The 22,646-nt window shown below is 37.2% G+C and overlaps 1 protein-coding gene across 5 annotated transcripts in view; it reads left to right on the forward strand.

Annotated features, from left to right (window-relative positions):
- DIAPH3 (diaphanous related formin 3) overlaps positions 1–22,646 on the forward strand; it is a 486,464-nt gene that overhangs the window by 107,017 nt on the left and 356,801 nt on the right. For all 5 annotated transcript variants that reach the window (XR_010409980.1, XM_064586024.1, XM_064586023.1 and 2 more), the window contains one exon: positions 2,689–2,819. Coding sequence is in view for 4 of the 5 variants with exons in the window: in XM_064586024.1 (XP_064442094.1) it covers positions 2,689–2,819 (131 nt within the window). In the remaining variant the exon portion in view is untranslated. The remainder of the gene's footprint in view (positions 1–2,688; positions 2,820–22,646) is intronic.

Genomic DNA, 22,646 nt, shown 5'->3' on the forward strand with positions numbered 1-22,646 from the left:
TCAGAGTAATCATGCTATTTAGACATATTAAGTAGCTATCAGAAGAAACAGTTAAGGGAATGAAAATGATTGCCTCTGAAAGATAGGGTTAAGTGGTGGGGGAGGTAACTGCTTTTTTGTTTTTGTTTTTGTTTTAATTTTATTTTTATTCAAATGCATTTACTGCTTTTTATTCTTATATTTTGAAAGTATTGACTATATGGTCTTACCCATTTATTGTTGAAGGGAACCAGTTGATCTGTTCAGTTTTGGTTTATTTTGAACCCTTCTCCCCCATCATGATTATTTCAGTGGTAAATTCAGAGTACTGAATCAAGTACTATAAATATCAAGTACTACAAAAAGATCATCTGGTTTAACTTCTATTGGTATATATTTGGATAAAATATTGGCCTGACAATATGGCCTGACAGGAAACTTGAAAAATTAAGATACCAAGAAATTGTGCTAGGCAACCTACATGCCCAATGATATGGGTCTAAATTAGGTAAGTAATTAGGTATGTTAATAGCCTGTAGACAGGAAAAAAAAAAATTTCATTTAAGATACTGGGATATGTTTATGAAACATGACTAAAAATAAAAGTAGCTTACCAAACAATATGCTCTAATGTTTTTGAAAGTAAAGTACAGGTGTTTATGAATATATATGGGATATTATGTACATATTACATGAGGAAAAAACTTCAAGGAGAAATATCAAATTAATAATCATTTTGAGGCACTTTTCTCCCCCTATTTTCTGTTTTCCAAATTTTCTGTGTTGAACAGGCAATACTTTAGTAATTTAAAGCAGAAAAATTTACTGATAAATGCTATGTCAGTACAAGTTAAATGTATTCTCTTTAATGATACATAAGTCACTGATTTTTAAAGTGCTTGTTTTCACTGTTCTCACCATTTCATTTCCCCTTTCCACTTTTCTTAGTTTTACGAGCAAAATCTCAGAATATTCTTTAGTAAATTACCACTTTGCAATTGATGAAAACCATCCGTCTTTCCAGTGCTAATTTATTTTGCATTATTGGGAATGTTTCCTTGGACAATATTATGGCAAATTTAATAATAAAGGAAAAAAAATGAATCAGATTTCCTGCCATCCCTATTAACCTGCTTTTGAACATGTATTAATTCCTTCCCCTTGGATGTATAATCTGTAACTGACAGATACAGTTCTGGACTTTATTGTTCATCATGCTCATCATTTTCTATCTGGACTATGTGTCTTCTTAATAGGTCTTCTCATGTTTCTGATTTGAGAGTAAAAGTCAGAGTTCCTTTGGTGGCCTGTGAGGGTACAGTCCCTTCCATCACAACTTTTCAGTTACCAGTATGCTTGCTTCGATCTCCTTCAGACCTTTATTCTAATACTCAAGTCTGAGGCCTTCAGATTCTTCTGTGAGTCTTTCTGTGAGCACCCTGTTTGAAATTGCCAACCACCTCCTGGGCTCCTTAAACCTCTTCTCTGCTTTTGTTTCTCTGGAGCACTTTTTACTAGCCACAAAGCAACTGTTTCCCTGCTTATTTCATTTATTGTCTGCCTGGCTTTCTTTTTCTCCATGGAGAAGAAAGCTCCATGCATCTAGGGATTTTTGTCCCTTGTGTACTGTTCTCTGTGTAACACTTAGAACAGTGTCTGGATGGGGCGCCTGGGTGGGTCAGTCGTTAAGCGTCTGCCTTCGGCTCAGGTCATGATCCCAGGGTCCTGGGATCGAGCCCCGCATCAGGCTCCCTTCTCAGTGGGGAGCCTGTTTCTCCCTCTCCCTCTGCCTCTCTCCCTGCTCATGCTCTCTCTCTCTCTCTGTATCTCTGTGTCTCAAATGAATAAATAAAATCTTAAAAAACAAAACAAAACAAAAAACAGTGTCTGGCACTTAGCAGGTACTAAATATTGCATAATGAGCGAACTCCAACTCTTACAACGTGCCAGAGTGAGCCTTCCAAAACTGCCCTGGAAAATCTAATTGCAGAGCGGTGCTCTGTGCCTTCATGATCTGGCTGCTATCCTCATTCTGTTGTAAGTGCTTCTGGTTTTCTTTGTGGCTGTACATGGATGCCATGTGGTAGTCTGGAAGGAGTTCCTAATTCTTAGTCTCCTGAACGGACTTCCCTTTTCCCTGTTCCTCAGGCTTCCCTCATCTGCTCCAGCAAGCTAGGGCTTCCTCCTCTGAGTGCCTTGGTACCCCGTTATAGGAATTAGGCTGCGCTGAGAAGTGTTATTTCCTTGCGTGCATTTCTCTTGCCAGACTTGGGTTTTGATAATCTCTGTGTATCCTGTGCTTAGAACTGGGCACTTGATGGTAGTTGGGTCAATTAATGACTTACAGCCGTTTTTTGTGGCGCTTGGAATACTAATTTTAAGAGGGTTGTTCCTGTATTGAGGTTTGCTTTTTATTTTGCATGGGCCTAAAATAGAGGACTATATTTTCAGATATTTCTGTAGTAAATACTTGATTGTTTTCCATGATATTTGGGATTTGAAAAAAGCCCTTTTAATTTGCAAACCTTTTTGATGTTTTTATCTTTCGTGAATATCCTGGATTATGCTTTGTATTTGTGGGCGGAAGGAAATCATTCCCTCAAAATAATACTGCTTAGTGTAGTCATGTGTAGCTGCTAATATGAAAGGGGGGATTAATGTAATTGATATTACTTTAATGAAGATCAATTTATTTTCTTTAATTTACAGGGAAGTCTTAAGAGTAGGCGACAGATCTCACCTCAGGAATTCATCCATGAACTGAAAATGGGGTGTGCAGATGAGAGACTTGTCACATGTCTGGAGTCCCTTCGCGTGTCTTTGACTAGTAATCCTGTGAGGTAATTCATCTGTCTGAACATCATTGGGGCATGTTGGTAAATTAAACAGATGTCATTAATCTGTTACTTTTATTTAATACTTCATAGCACCTGCAAATAGGTGGGATATTCATCAACGATTGTCTCAAGATAAAAAGTGAACATGTAATATTTATATGCATGATGAAATATAGTGTCAGTACTTTTTGTATTTATTACCAAGTGATACATACCCTATGGACTTAAAAATTTTTATTTTTTTCTTAAAATTTAAAAAAACTGGGGTTCCTGGGTGGCTCAGTTGGTTAAGCATCTGACTTGTGATTTCGGCTTAGGTCAAGATCTCATGGGTTGTGAGACGCAGCCCCACGTTGGGCTCTCTGCTCAGCCGGGAGTTAGCTTGAGATTTTCTCTCTCCTTCTCTTTCTGTTGCTCCGCCCACTCACGTGCACGCTCTACCCCCCATCTTAAAAATTTTTTCTTTTAAATTTATGGTGTTTTTTAAAAGAGAACAATCATGATTAGAAACGGAGTTAAAAAAAAATAGCAGGAAGGGAAGAATGAAGGGGGGAAATCGGAGGGGGAGACAAACCATGAGAGACTGTGGACTCTGAGAAACAAAATGAGGGTTTTAGAGGGGTGGGGGGTAGGAGGATGGGTTAGCCTGGTGATGGGTATTAAAGAGGGCACGTACTACATGGAGCACTGGGTGTTATGCACAATCAATCATGGAACACTACATCAAAAACTAATGATGTAATGTGTGGTGATTAACATAACAATAAAGAATGAGTTTCACTCTGAATTTTGGTATTGTATACTGGCTGAAATTTTGTTTGACATAGAAATACCATTAATTAACTTTTCCTTTATTGGAAATAATATCTTTATAGGAGCACATAGGTTAATATTGCCAGATTTAGCAAGTAAAAATAGAAGATGCCCAGTAAAATCTGGAGTTCAGACATACTAACACTAAAAATTTTTGTTGTTCATCTGAAATCCAAATTTAACTAGGTGTCCTGGATCTGGCAACACTAATACAGATGTCTCTATAAATCAGGTTTTAGACTTTTAAGCTCAGGATATTCTTGAAAAACTTCAGGCAGAAATTGTTAAAAAAAATGAGCAGTCATAAAATCAGGATTTCAGAGCTGCAAGGCTCTAAGGTAGATCAGTTTTGGCTTCTTTTGTATAATAAATGAATGCTTGTTTTTACATGAGAATATATCTGTATTACATGTATATTTACTTAGATATAAATACATATTAGGGCTAAAATGACTGTGGAAGTTAATAATATAGAATCTTTTTGATATCCTCTCTGATTAGTACTTTTCTGGACACTTCTGAAGTTTGGCTACAGTATGAAAAAATCCTTGGCAGTAACAACTATTTAAAACAAGAAGACCCTACCTGCTGAGACATGAAAGCGAGTGAGGTTTAACTGAGGAGTATGGAGAGTGAACAAAGTATATTTCAACTTTATCTTTGTTTTTCCATTTTTCCCCACTTCCAGACTGTTCTTTAGATGGAAGTGTGATGGGCAGGAGGCCAGGGACTTCGTATGTCTTATGTACTTCTCTTTACCAGGCACAGTGCACAGCACATAAAAAATCCTCAGTGAAGATCTGTTGATTGAAACATGGTTTAATTTTAGTCTCCTTCGGTTTTACCTTGGCCCTTATTAGAGACTAAGTTGAAGTGGGAATTTGAAAGGTATAATCATACGTGAAGAGCTCTGGTTTCCAGTTTAATCTGTACCTCTTTAATATATTCATTTAAAAAATAATTACTGAGTACCTGATATTTACCAAGCACTCTCTTAGATGTGGGGTTTGGGTAAATAGCAAAGCGGACCCAGGCCCTTAAGGAGTTTAAAAGTAGGAAGAGGGTGTTTGGAGTTGAATGGGAAGATGCACTCATGTCTTAGTTTATCTGGCAGCCATTGAGCAATGGATTTATTCATGGCTTTTCAATTTAATTAGAAGTAGACCCTTCCCTTTATCTTCATAATTTGATTAGATGAAAATGGTAGCAAAAGAAAAACTGTGAAAGGGTTTTATGTACGAATTCATGTATATTCCAGTGGATACAATTTTATGTGGTTTCGCCTTAAACTACTGGGAAATAATGCTTTGTCTCTTTCACTTGAACCTTATTTTAAAAAAAAATGTGGAATTATTTTTCCAAGAAAGGTCAATTCTAGAATATATTAGCAGGAACCTACAAGCTGTGGATGCTTCCTATAAAAGTCTTTTTAATCGAAAGTGATAGAAATCTTACCATTGGAGAGGTTTTTCTGAAACTGTGGCACCTGATGTAGAGAGACGAGAGGAGACTCAAGAATATCTCTGTGTGCAGTGCTTCAATTTGAGGAATGACTTTCCTGGATGTGTAAAAGTTGAAATTCTGCCTATGTTCAAATCTTTGGACTTGGCTATTAGTTTTATGTCTGCTATTGTTAAAGTCAGTTTTTCGTATACATGTATTTTTTTCATATACCTGTATTTTTTAATGTATAGTATATGACTCAGTTTCAAGAGAAAAAGAATTAGACTCTTTGTCAGCTTTTGAGACCCTTGTTAGACCTGTAGTAAATCAGTGTTAAAATTCTTCAATTTCTGCGAATAGAGGTGAGAGTGAAACATGTGAACTGATTAATGATGATTCTCCCATGCTGGTTTAGGATTGGGCTTTATTTAAATCAAAAATCAAGGAACAAGACAGAAACCTCCCTCCACTCCATCCCCTCCCGGATATGCAATACTTTTAGAGCCATTTATCCATTTCTGAAACTCTGCCTACCAATTATGAGCCACATCAACCTTTTACCATCCAGACAGCAGTGAATTATATGAAAACCGGTGCCTTAAATACCATGTTATTTGCCACCTTTTATGAAGAGTTGGTTTGAAGATCACAGAATTCTTTTGAAGTTTTATTGATTATTCAGTATTCTTGGTGAACGTTTTAAGCTAAAAGACATAGTTGCTTTACTTTTGGAACACAAGAAAAGACCAACTTCTTCAAGTTGCCACTTACAACCTTTAATGGATCTTGACATGGGCAACAATTATGTTTGAGCTATTGAACACTTTGAGGTGGAAACGTAAAAGAGTAGACACTAACATTATTATGATTGATATCTAGCATTTTAGTCCATACTCATCTATGTATATAGCAAATTAGTTACAGAATACATCTTCATTTTTCTCAATTTGATGCAGCTGTCAAAGGCACGATTTCTGTCTCAGAAAATCCAGTCTATCCGGTCCCATGTGTTGTGATCTTAGGCATTATTTTCCTTTACTTACAGTTAACATGTACATTTTGAAGTTTATAAGACCTATTTTCTTGCTAACATCTTTTTGTTAAATTTCTAAGGAGGTTTTGGAACTAGGTCTGAAAGTTAATAACTTCAAAAAAATCACTTTAGAAAAATGCAGTAAAATGTATGTTTACTGCAAAGCAAGTGAACAGCCTTTGTGGTTCGTTATTCCCTTTGATCAGTGTCCTGTTTGGAATCTAATTTTTCTCCATTTCTGGCTTAAACACAAAGCTGGTGGAAGAGTTTAATTTTGGAACTGACATATGTTGTGCCATGGACCACACGTGTAAAGAGACAAATAGAAAAGGTTGTGGCAAGCAACGAGATCAACATATTCATTGGTATCGATGTGATCTGGAGGAAAAAAGTCAAGACCAATATTTTGAAGTTATCAATACTTATTCAAATTCTTATTTTTATAAAATGTTAAATATATAAAAAAGGCTTCGTCATAGGAGTAAAACAAGTACCCACTTGCCTACTAATGAGACTAAGCTAGAAATACTGCTTGTAACTTTAAAGCTCCCACACATCCCTGCTAAATTTTATGTCTTCTTCTCCCACTGTGCTGTGGTTAGCACTGTTGTGAATTTCGGACTTATCTTTTTTTCTTTTCATTGTAATTTCACCATATAGGTCTTCTTAATTCATGTATTATTTGGTTTTATATCGTTTTGAACTTCGTGTCAGTGGTGGCATCTTCCATGCATTCTTCTGGGGCTTTTTTCCTCTCTGTTTCATAGATTTATATATGTTGATGTGTGCAACTACTCACATATCCTCACAATTCATACTATTTCATGCCTTTTTATTTCCTTATGTTTTACGCATAGCTATTGTAAGTAGCATGCAAATGCTTTTTAAAACAATTCTGATAAGCTTTGCCTTCATAGCCACTGTAAAATAGTTTATGCTTTTTTTTTTTTTACCATGTTCATCTCCCTTTCCATACCCTCTTCTGCTCTTTGTTCCTTTTCTGTATTCTTTTCTTACTTAAATTCTTTTGGATAGTTTTTTTAATCTTTCATGTCACTTTTTTCCTAACCTGGAAGACCTATTCCCTTTCTGATCTTAGAAAAGAAAGTTAACTTGTACACACTCAAAAAGGAAATTTAATATGCATGTACATAAAAGGGACAAAAATAAGCAATATCCCTTATTTTGAGCCTAAGAATAACACAATCACCCTCAGTTAATTTGCATGTTAGTTTTGTGTGGTAGATTAGCTATTACTGTTGAGTTAAACTACAAATAAGTGTATATGTATATATGTTTGCCCATGCAGATAATCATTTCTTTTTAGGTCCTTTTCACTTGTCTGATGATTTTACTCTTGCTTCAAGTATATCATTAGGTTCCCTTGACAAAAGTCTTTTGAGGGTAAAACTCTTGTCAGAAAGTGACTTTATTTGCCTCTACTTTTTTTAAAATTATATATATTTTTAAATTCAATTGACATATAGCGTATCGTTAGTTTCAGAGGTATAATTCAGTGATTCATCAGTTGCATATAACACTCAGTGCTCATTACATCATGTGCCTTACTTAATGCCCATCACCCAGTTACCCCATCCCCCCACATCCCTCCCCTCCAGCAACCCTCCATTTGTTTCCTATAGTTAAGAGTCTCTTATGGTTTGCCTCCCTCTCTGGTTTCATCTTGTTTTATTTATTTTTCTCTCTCTTCCCCTATGATCCTCTCTTTTGTTTCTTAAATTACACATATCAGTGAGATCATATGATAATTGTCTTCCTCTGATTGACTTATTTCGCTTAGCCTAATACCTTCTAGTTCCATCCATATCATTGCAAATGGCAAAATTTCATTTTTTGATGGCTGAGTAGTATTCCATTGTATATATATACCACATCTCCTTTATCCATTCATCTGTCAATGGACATCTGGGCTCTTTCCATAGTTTGGCTATTGTGGACATTGCTGCTATAAACATTGGGGTGTAGGTGCCCCTTCGCATCACTACATTTTTTAGATCTCTAGTTTAATACAAGAAAAAAAAGGTATTAAATTTGTGTGCCCCAAATCCAAATTTCTCAGAAGGATATAAACAGAAAAGTAAAAGACTTCCTCTTTTCTGTCAATTTGATTGTCAGACCTGCTGGTCAGTGGTGAACTCCTTTTAATAGTTTCTTGAGTGTTTTGCTCCAGATTTTTTAAGTGCATATGTTAGTATGTTAATACTCTTATTTTACTTTACCTTACTGTTGCACACTTTTATTTTTTTAAAGATGAACCCTAGCAGTTGCTGTTTTATTGCTCTGTAGGGTATCAGTCTTGTATTTAAATTAGCATTTGTCTATCTTTTAAGTCACTTTAAATTCTTTGATTTTTCTAGTTCTTTTTGAACCAGGGTCATCATCTTGCTGGTTCCCTCATTAAATAAATATTTGACATTGCTCACTTTATCTGGGTGAAGCTGTGTTTTTATCTTTTTGAAAATCAGGGATTGACATTAGAGGTTTGTGGGATATAGTAGTATTCCTCAAAACTGTCCTAGAAATTCATGGAGGGAGTGAATGGGTAGAAAGTCTGGGTTTCCTACATCCTCTGCCCATCCCAGGGTTGGGGGAAGGGACAATGCATATAATGAGAGGTAGGGTGTTCCTTGAGTGAAGAAGACATAGTGTCCCTTCTTGGTTGTCACTGCCGGTCCCTCAGGCCTTCATCCTTCATCCTTCTCCCCTGTCTGCAGAGCCCTTACTCTAGTGGATCTAAATGATGTTATGTGGGGTGGGGGGTGGGGGTTACAGGTTCTTCAGAGCACTTAAACCAAAACATGGACAAGTCAAACCTTTCTCTTATCAAGAACGACCTCCTCTTAAAGCTCAATTATACTGCATTATGATCCTAGAGGAGTGTCTGTTGCTTTTGTCAGTCTTACCAAAGATGCTTTCCTAGGAAGGAGATGGAATGGAACAGAAGGAGACTGTACATATGCATGTATGTATCTGAGTGCAGTATATATGTTAGAGATCTAACAGGAAGACACTAGAGCGTGCGCTGTAAGGTTTTTTCTTTTTTTTTTTTTTTAATGTTAATACAGCAATTGGTTAAATAACTGATGGGAAGACTGAGAAACCAAATAGGAAACAGTGAGACACTTGATTAGTGGCAGCAGGAAGCTGCTCCACCCCTGTGCTGGAGGGAGAGAAAGAGAACTCTGTTCTGGAATCTAACGGTTTGGTGTTGATTGGTAGAAACTGTATCCATGGGGAAGATGCAGCTGTTGCCAGAGAAACCTCCAAGACGGGGGTGGCGGGGGAGAGCATTACCTTGTTTCTTCCTGCTTCCCACTGCTCAAACCTAGCAGGGAACAGCTGATTACAAACCCTGGGAGCTGAAGCCTCCGGACTCAGCCCCTTTGAAACTAGAACAGAGCAGCAGAAGGGGAAGAGGGGAAGCGAGGACAGGGGTCAAGCATCTGTATGTTATTTAGTGGGACCCAGTATAGATCAGTAAATGATGAATCCTCATTTCTTCCAGTTTTTAGTTTCATTGGATTTGTAGGTTCTTTATCTTACTGCTAGGACCAGACTACAGGAGTAGAGTCTGGTCATAAACTTTCTAAGAATACAAAAGACTATTCTGCTCTGAATTTCCTGAAACTATCTCAGTTTGAAGATTGTCAGTTGAGTCCTGCTAAATGGTCACGTGCTCAGCTCCTACATTGACTGATACTTTTTCAGTATCTCACTTTTGTTTTGCCTCCCAAAGAGCTTCATTTTCTATTTATGACTTAGTCCTCGATTCCATTTAAAAAAAACTTTTATCATTTGTTTCATTTTCTCTAATAGCTGTCCTGTTTTACACTATACATGCAAACTACTGGTTCTGTGGAGATCCTGATAGACACCCCTTTTTTTTAACCTTGAGTTCTGAATATGTTAAAGCAGATACAGAAGTGAGGTTAGGAATAACCTCTGAACTGCTAGAAAGGCTAAATTGCAGAGCACAACTGGGACTTCCGAAGGTGAAGTGTAGTTCTTGCCACTGAATCAAACTTGTCACGTTGTCATGAGTAGGAAGAACAGACAACTGTAGGTCAGGGTCAAGATCCCTTCCCCACTTTCGCCAGTTGGATAATTCAGTCCTTCTGGGTAGTGGAGGTGTGGGGAAATCTTTACATAATGAGATGGAGGGAGTAATCCCTAATGTTGTCTTCTGGGGAACATAGTAGAAGGCTTCTCCCTTTGTAGAAATGAGAGGAGAATAGTAAATGTTCTAATAATAAGCTCTAGTTTATTTTTATTCCACTGACATGCTTTAGAGTTTTAAAGTAAGACATGAGCTATAAAATTTTTTTTTAAAAAAGCCTTAGAAAAAAGTTTGAGAATTAACAATATGTATGGATGTATGGTGTTAATAATAGTGATAATTCCTCAAGTGGACAAGAGGAGTAAAGATTTTCCTTCGTGATCTACATTCTTAAATTCCTTCCTTCCTTTTTTTTTCCTTTAATTAATGATACCAGAGAGGCAAGTCATTCAGGTGGTTCTATGTTTTCCTTCCTGTGCTGTTTTAATAAGGTAGCTGCTAGTTAGTTGTGATATTTAATTAAGGTGGGGGGGAATATCCAGAACATTTCAAGTGCTCACGAGGCACATGTGGCTAGTGGCTAGCAAACTGAACAGCACATATAAACCATTTATGTCACTGTAAAAAAAAAAAAAAAATTAGATATTGCTGCTTAAACACCTTGGTTCCTCTCTGTAGCTGCTTGCTTCTTTGACATAAATACTGCATGATGATTATATCCTCAAAGTTAGGTTCAGGACTATGGGAATAAATAAAAGAATTGAAGTCTGAAAGATTAAAGGATTTTTAAAACCTCGAAGGATGAGTGAACATTTATATCAAGAGTCCTGAGAGAAGAAATGAGTGATCCCTGGGAGGCTGCCTTCAGCGGGCAGTGCTGCCTTCTTGGAAGGATAAGGCAAAGGGAATGGGTTTCCTACCAGCTGTTAAGGAATAGAAATGGAGAGGAGAGATGTGTCTGACAGTAGAAACGCTACAGTCCATGGCAGACTTCATTGTGGTTGGCTGTAGCTGGGATGAGGGAATCAGCAATATGGCGCATCATAGAAATCATAGAAGCATCATCTTTGGTAGGTTAAAAATATTAGTTGGATGCCTATTTTACAGAACTTTTCTCAGGGAGATACACTTTGACCTCTTCAAAGTAGTTTTTCTATGTTTCCAATAAAAAGTAAAGTATAGGTAGGATGTTAATATTCTTTATTTCTTTAGACAATACCATATATCTTAGGATATGCTTTGTATTATTTATGTCTAAATTAACATTCAGGATCCATAACTCTTATGACCCTTAATATTGCTTATTAAAGAAATATTTGTTGAAAATGCACTTTAATTTTAGGTCTTTTTGCAGTCCTTTCCAAAGTGTTTTAAAAGAATGAAATATTAATGAAAAATGCCCTGAAAGAAAATGTTAATGTTTATAAATGAGTACTAACCTGATATTTTAAAGGGCATGCCAATACATTCCATTGCTTTCACAGTCCTTCCAAAGCTGGTGTAATTTCTTTGAGACACCTTCCAGAAGACTGAATGGTCCCCCCTGGTAGGAGACTTTCTCTTTTGTGTATTGTCATTCATACTACAGCTTGGTTTTGGGTTGTAGATGTATTAAAATGTGTTATAATTATTTGGTTTCGAAGTTAACTCTATCTGTGTCTGAAAAGCTTTGAATGCAAGGTTAACAATAAAAGTACAGTACATTGAAAATACAGCAATTGCTTTTAACTGAGAAATACATATTTTCTGTACATGGTGAATAAGAGCTGTGTAGCTCAATTTATACTTGACCTGAAAGGTCCTCGAATTGTAAAATCCTTTCAGTCTACTTTATAATATATATATCTCTTAGTGTATGTAAAATAAAATATAAATTACTAATTTGAATAGCCAAGATTAATTTTTTCAAAAAATATTCTATTCATATGTAAAGTCAGTCACAATTAACATAGGGCCTCAAACCTTTTTAAAATACAGTAGTTTGATATTCAGCATAAAAGAAAGAATATGTGACTGAAAACTATTCAAAAAGACTAGATTACAGTTTAAAAGACAACAAAATATAGTGTTATAACAATTTGGAAAAAGTACTGCTCTTAAACTTGTATAGTTGCTCCTGACCGTAGAGGTGAAATATAAGAAACTTTGCTTTTCAATGATAATTGTCTGTGTCCTTAGAGAATGTAAGCCTTCTATGTTCAAATCTATAACCGTTATCAGGATGATGTTATTTACTGAATACTTGGGTTTCTTTCGCAAAGATATGTATATATTCAGTGGAAAAATTACTGAACTTCAGACCGTCACACTCCCTAGTTATTTAGTATCCTACATACAAAGAGTCTATGTAGTTTCTTCTTTATACTAATTTTTTGGCCTTGTTATGATGTTTTAAAAGTATTGCTTGGTGGGGTGCCTGAGTGGCTCATTCGGTTAAGCGTCTGACTCTTGATCTCAGCCCTGGTCTTGATCTCAGGGTCGTGAGTTCAAGCCCTGTGTTGGGCCCCAGCTGGGTGTGGAGCCTTCTTTTTTTTTTTAAACAAAAACATTGCATGGTGAGTTAAGTAAAGAATTAAAAATAGAAATTTTGTCCTGTTGTCTCTATACATAAAAAAATACATAACTGCAGTTGGCTTTTGAGCAACACCGGTTTGAATTGTGTGTGTCCGCTTATCCACAGCTATTTTCTATTAGAATTTCTCAATATTTTCTATAGCTTTCTTTATTGTAAGAATATAGTATATAACACACATACAACGTATGTGTTAATCGACTGGCTATATTATTGGTAAGACTTCTGGTCAACAGGCTATTAGTAGCTAAGTTTTTGGGGAGTCAAAAGTTTATACGTGGATTTTCCACTGTGCCGTGGGAATTAGCACCCCTAACACACCCACGTTGTTCAAGGATCAGCTGTATATAGAAGGCCTTGATACAAAGGTAGGTGAAATAATATTGGCAATAGAAGGAAGTTTTAATATTTATGATTCAGAAAACCTTGTGAAATCTCAACTTTATCACCCATATTGGCCATGGATTTCTAGGTCTTCTGTTATGGGGTAATCAGTATATATGAGAAGGAAATAGGTGTAGTTTTCATATATTAAACATCTTTCCTATGTTGAAATTCATAAAAGATAAACACATGAGGGTTAGACCCACTGATGTCACTTGGAGTGCCTCTGCGGAGCTAAAGAGAAAGTAGGCTCCCTTGAGCAGAATTCCAGTAGAACTTTGTACAGGAAATGTTCTTGGTCTGTGCTCTTCAGTACTCAAAACATGTGACCTTTCAGCACTTGAATGGTGCTTAATGTGACTAAGGAATGGAATTTAAACTTAAATCCACATGTCGCTAGAGGCTTCCCTTTTGGATAATAGTTTTACAGATGAGAAAGCCATGTGATATTCTTGGTGCCCTTATTTTGAGCCTTTGCATTCTTGAGTCTCTGTAGGTATGGCTGCTCTCTCTAGCAAGCTATGGATTTCTGAGGGGGTGCACAAAATGTGTTGTTATGGAACTGTAATGTGGGACTCAGGAGATCAGGGTGTATGTTAAATGGAGTTGAATAGTAAAAAGAACAGGGAAATTAAAGCATGAAATAAAAATGCATGAGGCAGTATACTGCTCATTTTTCAGGATAGGGTATCAAGTATTTTGAGTGTCTTTACATACGTCTCTATTGGAAAACTAGTAAAGGTACAAGGGCTTCTCCCTGTCCTCAAATTACTGAGTTTCCATTTGGAGAGCGATGTCTAACACATAGTAGAGTAAGTGATACCACTAGCTCTTACCTAATTAAATCTTTAAGTGTGTGGTCTGGATAAAATGCAACAGAGTAACAGAGGATGTATTTGTTAATCTACTCATGCAACAAGAATTCTCAGGTGCTATGCCAGATATCACAGTAATGAGGCATATGGGGGAGAGATCTAGAAAATATGTAATAAATAGAAGATAAAACTTCAGTTAAGAGAAAAGGGACTGAGCGTGATGGATAGAGGGCTTTTAGGTGCAAGCTGGTCAGAGAATGTCTTTGAGGTGGTAAAGTTTAAGAGCTTAAGAACACGAGGAATTAGGTAAGAGAGGCTCAGGCTTTGGTGCAGGGCCTGGAGCACCTCCTAGGCAGCAGAGACCCTAGGGTGCGGAAACAGGCAAGAGGGTGGAGAGAGGGAGGCCATGGGGCCTTCAGAGAGTTGAGCAGTGCCCAGGTCATGAGAGGCCTTAAGGTGATGTGGAAGAGAGGTAAGATTTTTAGTCTAGATAAGTGTGAGGCTGTTACTGAGTTTTACACAGGAAATGATCTATTTCTAAATTTACTCTTAAAAGGAACTGCTATGGGGAGAATGGATTGAAGGGAGGAAAGAGTGGACAGGGAGATCAGAAAGAAGACTATGGCATAGTCACGGGAGTGATGAGCATGTCGTGGATGAGGATTGTAGTGGGGGCAGGGCAAGGAGTTGGGTGGGTTTTACGGACAGATTGGAGGTAGAAACTGTAGGACCTGTTGATAGATTGGATGTGGGGTGTGAATGAAAAGGAGGAAATCAAGAATGACACCTAGGTTGTGTGACCTGAGCAAATAGGTGGATAGTAGTGCCATTAGCTTGGATAGGGGAAGATGGTTTTGTTACTGGTTTCATGCATTTTGGAGAAAATCAAAATGTCTGTTTTAACCGTGTTAAGTTTGATATGTTTGAGTTTCACAGTTTGAGATATCAAGCAGCTAGATAATGCAGTCTGGACCTCAGTGGAGAATGTAGACATACTTACCTATTGTTTATATGTGCACTGCATATTAAGCCCTGAAAATAGTTGAGAATTCAGGTAGGACAGGGAGGTGTGTGTAAAGATATAGAAGGCGGCCCAGAACAAGACCTGGGAATCTCCAGCAATTATCCATGGTCCAGAAAGGCAAGAGAAACCAGGAAAACAGATGGAGGAGTGGTCATTTGGGAGGAGGAGAACCCAAAAAGACTGATTTCCTGAGCCTAAGAGAGGGACAGTGTTTCAATAGGGAAAGTGACAAACCACAGAATGCTCCTGAGACCTGGGCAAGATACTCCTGTCAGAATTGGAAAGAGGAGGGTTGTTGTTGACCATTGAGAAAAGCAATTTTGTGGAGTCTGGGTGGCAGAAGCCAGATTGAGATGGGATAAATGGACGGTGAAGGACTACCGACCATTCTTGTGATGAAATTGAGACATTTTCCTCTAAAAGAAAGAAAACTGGGCAGTAACTAGAGGGATATTTGGGGTCAGGTGGGTAAAACCCAGTAAGCGAATGGAGAAACTTAATGGGAGTTCAAAGAAGGACACTTGAATTGGCTCTTGAAAGATGAAATAGTTTCATTTGCTGCTGAGTGAACATAGCAATGAACTTGATAGAATCAGGAGATGATAGACTTAATAATGAAGTTTATGGAACAAGTGTTGGGCAGCAAGTACTTAAGGTGAAAACAGATGATGGAAGACCTGCAATGTAATGATTTCTTTTCCCTCATACGTTAGTTGTCAAATTAGTCAATTTAAGATGAATAATTCATTAATGCTTTCCTCAAGTAATGATGTTTTGATTTGATATTAAGAAACTTCCTTACTCATATTTAATACATTCCCAATGAGATTTCTTTTTCTTTTTTTTACAATTTTTCTTTTAATAGTGGACTTGTTTTGATCAGATCACATGCTAAGATATGTTATTTTACCTCTATAGTTCTCTTTTTTCATCTAAAGATCAAGAGCTCATGTTTCTTATATTGGTGATTGGTTTTTCATCACTGCAGTTCATCTGGTTTTCTTTTCATTTTGAACACTTTCTCTAGACATTTTATACCTTTCAATATATTAGAGTTAAAAAGTAACCAGGAGAATAAACTTCTTAGTTTGTTATTCTACTGTTTCATTTAATATTAGAAGTGAGAATAAGTGACTGGTTTTAAATACATGATTCCTTGAAAAGTCAATTCCTAGAAAATACACATATTAATGATTGTATTTTGAAGTTTGGTAGATTTTTAAATGAGAACATTATTTAGTTCCTGAATTTCTGAAGTCCCTTTCTGGCTGTATAATTTAGTGTAATTTTCATGGATGGGCCATCGGTTGGGATGTGGGTGTATGTTTGTTTTGCCCTATGGGGCATGTTAATTGCTTTGTCCCCTCCTCCCCACCCTGTTCATTTTAAGTATTTAGTCACCTTGCTAAGAGTAAGTGAAAATGAAAGCTAAAATAAGCTATAATTATATTCAGCATTGGTGATATATTACTCTGACAGAGGAATGTAAATTGGATTTGGATATTACACAGTATTAAAACTGACCTTCTAAGGTTAAGGTATAAAATTCGTTACTTTGTCACATGTGACCAGTGATATTTTTTTCCCTTTTCAGGGTGTTTCTTATATTGATTTTTAGCAAAATAACTTTGTGTTTCCCTAGGCGTTTATGTAAGATGATTCTTTTGGGTAATTAAAAATTTTTTTTCTTATTACAAAAAGTTCATTATAGGAAAATAGATAATACGCAAAAGCAAAATGAAGGGAAAAAACGTATGATTTCACCTACTTAGAAAGGCACTGTAACTTCTTGGGTGGAAGTGTGTGTCTACTGAGGAAGTCCATTTTAATGCTACTGGTTTTTGGAAAAATTGGCAAAAGCAGGGAATGATAAATGATTCACATATAGCCTAAACATCCTTTGGATTCAAAAGATTAAAAATCCATTTTTTTTCTCTAGGCTTTTTTTTTTTTTTTAAAGATTTTATTTATTTATTTGACAGAGAGCACACAAGTAGGCAGAGAGGCAGGGAGAGGGAGAAACAGACTCTCCACTGAGCAGGGAGCCCGACGTGGGGCTCGATCCCAGGACCCTGGGATCATGACCTGAGCCGAAGGCAGACGCTTAACCGACTGAGCCACCTAGGCGCCCCTCCTCTAGACTTTTGATGTGGAGGCCAGCCTGTGCCTACTTAGAGTAGACACAGGTTGATTAAACCACATCCGTGATGCGTTATCTTCCTCATATTGGTATTTTAAGGTGGAGCAGAAATGTAGAGGTTCTTAAAAAGTAGAGTATAGAATTCTTCTTAAAAAGTCATTCTGCTGATGTCTCTCAATAATATACACTTGTGTCCACATCTACTTCTATGGCACTTTTTAAAATGTCACTGAAAAAACTTTCAAAGTACTTAGGTTTAGTTTTCTTAGAAATAGCTTTTTTTTTTTTTTTTTAACAGTGACTTGTCTGTTTATGTAATTTTAAAATAAATTAATTAGGGTAATTAGTACAACTGGCAAAAAAAAAAGATTTGGAAACAAACCTCACCTCCCATTGGTTCTAGTGGAGGTTATTTGAGCATAATGAGGCAGTTCTGCTTCTCCCTGCCAGGGAGGTACCATGGAGGCCAGGTGGGGAGCTCAGGCTCCCACTTATGTCCCGCAATAACAAGAAACCCTTTCCTGGGGCACCTGGATAGCTCAGTTGGTTAAGTTTCTTTCTGCCTTAGGCTCAGATCATGATCCCAGGGTCCTGGGACCGAGCTCCCTGCTCAGCTGGGAGCCTACTTCTCCCTCTCCCTCTGCTGCTCCCTGTGCTTGGGCTCTCTCAAAGTCTTAAAGAAAGGAAGAAACCTCTTCCTAAGATGTCAACGGAGGCCAGTTGGAGAACGTGGATCTCTGTTTTCACCTGGCAGCTTTGAGGTGATGCCTGTCCTTCATCCCCTGGAGCAGTATCATAGGATGCAAGCTAAAAAATAAGAGGTTGAAATGAAATCTGGAGTATCAGAACATAATAATCTAAGTCTCCAGGTTTCACTATAAACACCTGTCTTCCTAAAAAAGGAGGAAGATCACAAACTGAATGCAAAAAGACCATTATTAATAGATGCCAACACTGAGTTGACAGATATTTGAGTATTCTTTTTAAAAAGATTTTATTTTAGAGATAGCGAGTAGGAGGAGGAGCAGAGGGAGAGGGGCAAGCCAACTCTGTGCTGAGTATGGAGTCCAATGCAGGGCTTGATCTCACAACCCTGAAATCATGACCTGAACTGAAATCAAGAGTTGGATGCTTAACTGACTGAGCCACCCAAGCACCCCAAGTTATTTGAATATTCTAATAAGGATGCTTAAGGAAGCCATCATCAAGGTGTTTTAATGAACAGTTATGAATTGTTCATTAAAAATTGATGAATTGTTCATAAAGAATAGTCTCAGCAAATATGTAGAAGAAATTTTCTTTTTTAAAGCTCAAATGGAAATTTAGAACTGAAAAATACAGTAACTGAAATGAAAAACTTACTGGAGGAGTACAACAACAAAATGTAGGGATGAGAGGAAAGAATTGGTGAACTGCAGTATAGAATAATAGAAATTACCCAACCTGAACAGAGAGAAAGTTAAACAGAGCCTTGGTGACTTGGGGTGCTATAACCAAAGATTTAACCTTTTGTTACTCAAATCCTTGGAGGATTTGAGAAAGAGGGCAGGATAAAAAAGTATTTGAGGAAATAATGGTTAAAATATTTTCTGAGCTTGGCAAAAAATACAAACCTACAGATTCAAGAAACCAAATGAACCATAAATAGGATGAACCTAAAGAAACTCATATTAAGACCTATCCTAGTCAAACTTCTGACAACTGAAAACAAAAAAAATCTTGAGGGCGCCTGGGTGGCTCAGTTGGTTAAGCGGCTGCCTTCGGCTCAGGTCATGATCCTGGAGTCCCTGGATCGAGTCCCGCATCGGGCTCCCTGCTCGGCGGGGAGTCTGCTTCTCCCTCTCTCACTCCCCGTTTGTGTTCCCTCTCTCGCTGTGTCTTTCTCTGTCAAATAAATAAATAAAATCTTTAAAAAAAAAAAAAAAATCTTGAAAGCAGCAAGAGATGCCGCTTTAGTTACCAGGAGAACCAATGGAATGACCCTGGATTTCTCATTGGAAACTATGGAGGCCCAAAGCATGTGGTAAAGCAGTTTTTAAATGAAGAAAGCAAGGAACAGCTCAGAATCTTATATGCTGTAAAAGTATCTTTCAGGAATGAAGGGGGAATCAAGACCTACTCAGATGAAGAAAAACAAAGGGAATTTGTGGCCAGAAAACTCACCCTGAAAGAATGGCTAAAGAACATTTTCTAAATGGAGACAGTAAAAGAAGGCATCCTTGAAATCCTGGGAAGAAAACGTGTACAGTGTCAATAAAACTATGGATAAGGATACTTTTCTTGAATTTTCTAAATTATGTTTGGTAGAAGCAAAAATTCTATCTGATGTGGTTCTAAATCTATGTAGACGAAATACTTAAAACAACTATACTCTAAATTGGGAGAGTAAAGGTGCACAAAGGGAAGTGTGTTAGCTTGGGCTGCCCTAACAAAAAAGCTACAGACTGGGTGGCTTAAATGGAAATGTAATTTCTCACAGTTCTGGGGGCTGGAAGGCTTAAAGTCATGGTAAGGTGCCAGCAGGCTGGTTTCTTACGTGGTCTCTTTCTTTGGTTCGCAGATGGTTGCTGTCTTGTAGTGTCCTCACATGGCCTTTGTGGGTGTGCAATCCTGGTGTCTCTTCCTCTTACAAGGACAGGAGTCCTACTGGATTAGGGCCCTATCCTTATAATCTCATTTAACCTTAACTATCTCTGTAAAGGCCTTATCTTTTTTTTTTTTTAATTTTTTTTTTTTAAGGATTTTATTTATTTGAGAGAGAGAATGAGATAGAGAGCATGGGAGGGGGGAGGGTCAGAGAGAGAGGCAGACTCCCTGCCGAGCAGGGAGCCCGATGCGGGACTCGATCCCGGGACTCCAGGATCATGACCTGAGCCGAAGGCAGTTGCTTAACCAACTGAGCCACCCAGGCGCCCTGTAAAGGCCTTATCTTATACGCAAACAATGAATCATGGAATACTACATCAAAAACTAATGATGTAATGTATGGTGATTAATAAAATTAAAAAAAAGGCCTTATCTCCAAATATAGTCATATTGTGGGTTTGGGTTTCAACATGTGAATTTTGAGGGACACCGTTTGATTCATAACAGGAAGGAAAGTTTGTACAATTCACTCAAGCTTATAAAATGATGATGCCAGTAAGCTTTGATATATTATGATGTACCTAGAGCGACCTCTAGAAAAGCTATATGAGCTATAAAAAACATGATAAATCAAAAAGATGGCATTCTAAAACATGTTTTAGTAAACCACAAGAAGACCAGGGGAAGAAAATGAACAAACAGAATGAACAGTATCCAAAAAAATTAGTGAAATTTTAACATGTCAGTAATTACATTAAGTGTAAATGGTTATGCCAATTAGAGATTGGCAGAGTAGATGAAAAAACACCACCTGATTATATGCTTTCTATCAGAAATTCACTTCAAATATATTGATATAGACAGATGGAAAGTGAAGAGATAAGACCTATTCAAACATTAATCAAAAGGTGTTTGTGGCTATTTTAATATCCTATAGTGTAGACCTCAGAGTAAAGAAAAAGATGTATTTGAGTCATTCCACCAAAAGACCCATCCTAAGTGTACACATCAAACCTCAGATGTGCATAGATGAAGCAAAAATACTAGAAAGGAGTAGATAAATCCACAGATTTGGAGACTTCACAACTCGGTTCACGATCAGTAGAACAACTAGACAGAAAATCATTGAAGATCTAAGAACTCAAGCAAAAGTACGTAATGTATATTTATAGAACATTCCATCTAACCGAGTACACATTCTTAAAACCTATACTGACATAGACCATATCCTGGGCCACAAAGCAAACCTCATCAAATTTAAAAGAATTGAAATCCTACCAAATGTGTTCTTCCACCAAAAGACTCAAACTAGAAATCAGTAACAGAACGATAACAGGAAGATATCCAAACATTTGGAAAGTAGATAACACACTTGTATGTAATCCTTGAGTCAAAGAAAAAGTCTGAAGGGAAATAAAAAAAAAAATACACTGAAGTTAATGAAAATGCAACCTTTCAGAACTTGTGGCACACATATAAAGTAGTACTGGGAGGGAAATCTGTGGGGCTGAATACCTACATTAGGTAGAGAAAGAGAAAAAGGGCTCAAGTCAATAATTTTAGTTAACCCTTAATCTAAAAAAAAAAACACCAAAATCGAAAACAAATAGGAAATAATAAAGAGTAGAAATCAATTAAATTTGCAACAGTAACAATAGAGGAAATCAATGGAACAAGGTTGTAGTTCTTTGGGAAGATGAATAAAACTTAAACCTCTATTGATGAAAAAATAGGCAAATTGTCAGGATCAGCAATAAAACGGAGTATCACTGCAGGCCCTGTGTTATCAGGGTAGTAAGGCTTACTACAAACTTTAACACAAATGGGACAACTTATTTGAAAGACCAGTTCTTCAAAAAGCAAAGTACTACAATACACCCAATATGGAAAAGAAAATTTGAATTGTCCTCTATTAAGGAAATGAAATTAAGTACAGAGGACTTCCCTGGAGAATTCTACCAAAATTTGAGGAAAAATTAATATCAATTCTACACAATCTCACCCAGAAGATACAAGAGCAAGGAATAACTCTATGAAGCTGGTACTGCTAAGAAAACCAAATAAAGACAATAACAAAACCCCCAGATTTACAGACTAATGTCTATCATGAATGTAGGCATGAAAATCTTCATCATAATGCACTTTATCAACAAGGCTAAAGAAGAAAAATATATCAATAGATGTAGACAAAGGTTTGATAAAACTGAGCACTTATTCCTGATAAAAACTCTGGGAAAAATAGAAACGTTATGGATTGAGTTGTGTCCCCCCAGAAAAAGGTTTTTAAGCCCTGATGCCTTAGAATGTGACCTTATTTGAAAACTGGGTCATTATAGTTGTAATAAGATGAGGTCATAAAGGAATAGAGTAGGCTCTTAATCTGATTTATGTCCTTTTAAGAAGAGAGAGACAAAGTGCCATGTGGTGAGAGGTATGGAAATCCTGGATTAGCCATTATCCCCAGAACCTAGGAAAAGTCAAGGAAGGATTCTACCCATAGTCGTAGAGGCGGCCTGACCCTGCTGACTTCGGCTTCTAGCCTCCAGAACTATGAGAATGAACTTCTAAGTTCTCTACTTTGTGGTGCTTTGTTATAGTTACTCTAGGAAACTAGCACAGAGGAATACTTTCTCCACTTGATAACATGAATCTACAAAAATTATAAAGCTAACATTAAATGTGAAAGTCTCAACATTTCCCCCTCAGGCTGGGAACAAGGTAAGGATGTTTGTTCTTTTTTTTTTTTTTAAGATTTTATTTATTTATTTGACAGAGAGAGACATAGTGAGAGCAGGAACACAAGCAGGGGGAGTAGGAGAGGGAGAAGCAGGCTTCCCGCGGAGCAGGGAGCCCGATATGGGACTCGATCCCAGGACCCTGGGATCATGACCTGAGCCGAAGGCAGACGCTTAACGACTGAGCCACCCAGGCGCCCCAGGATG

The sequence above is a fragment of the Mirounga angustirostris genome, unplaced genomic scaffold, assembly GCF_029215605.1.
Source record: "Mirounga angustirostris isolate CCGP_5_RB_7025 unplaced genomic scaffold, mMirAng1.0.hap1 SCAF_3, whole genome shotgun sequence".
In the NCBI taxonomy this organism is placed as follows: Eukaryota; Metazoa; Chordata; class Mammalia; order Carnivora; family Phocidae; genus Mirounga; species Mirounga angustirostris.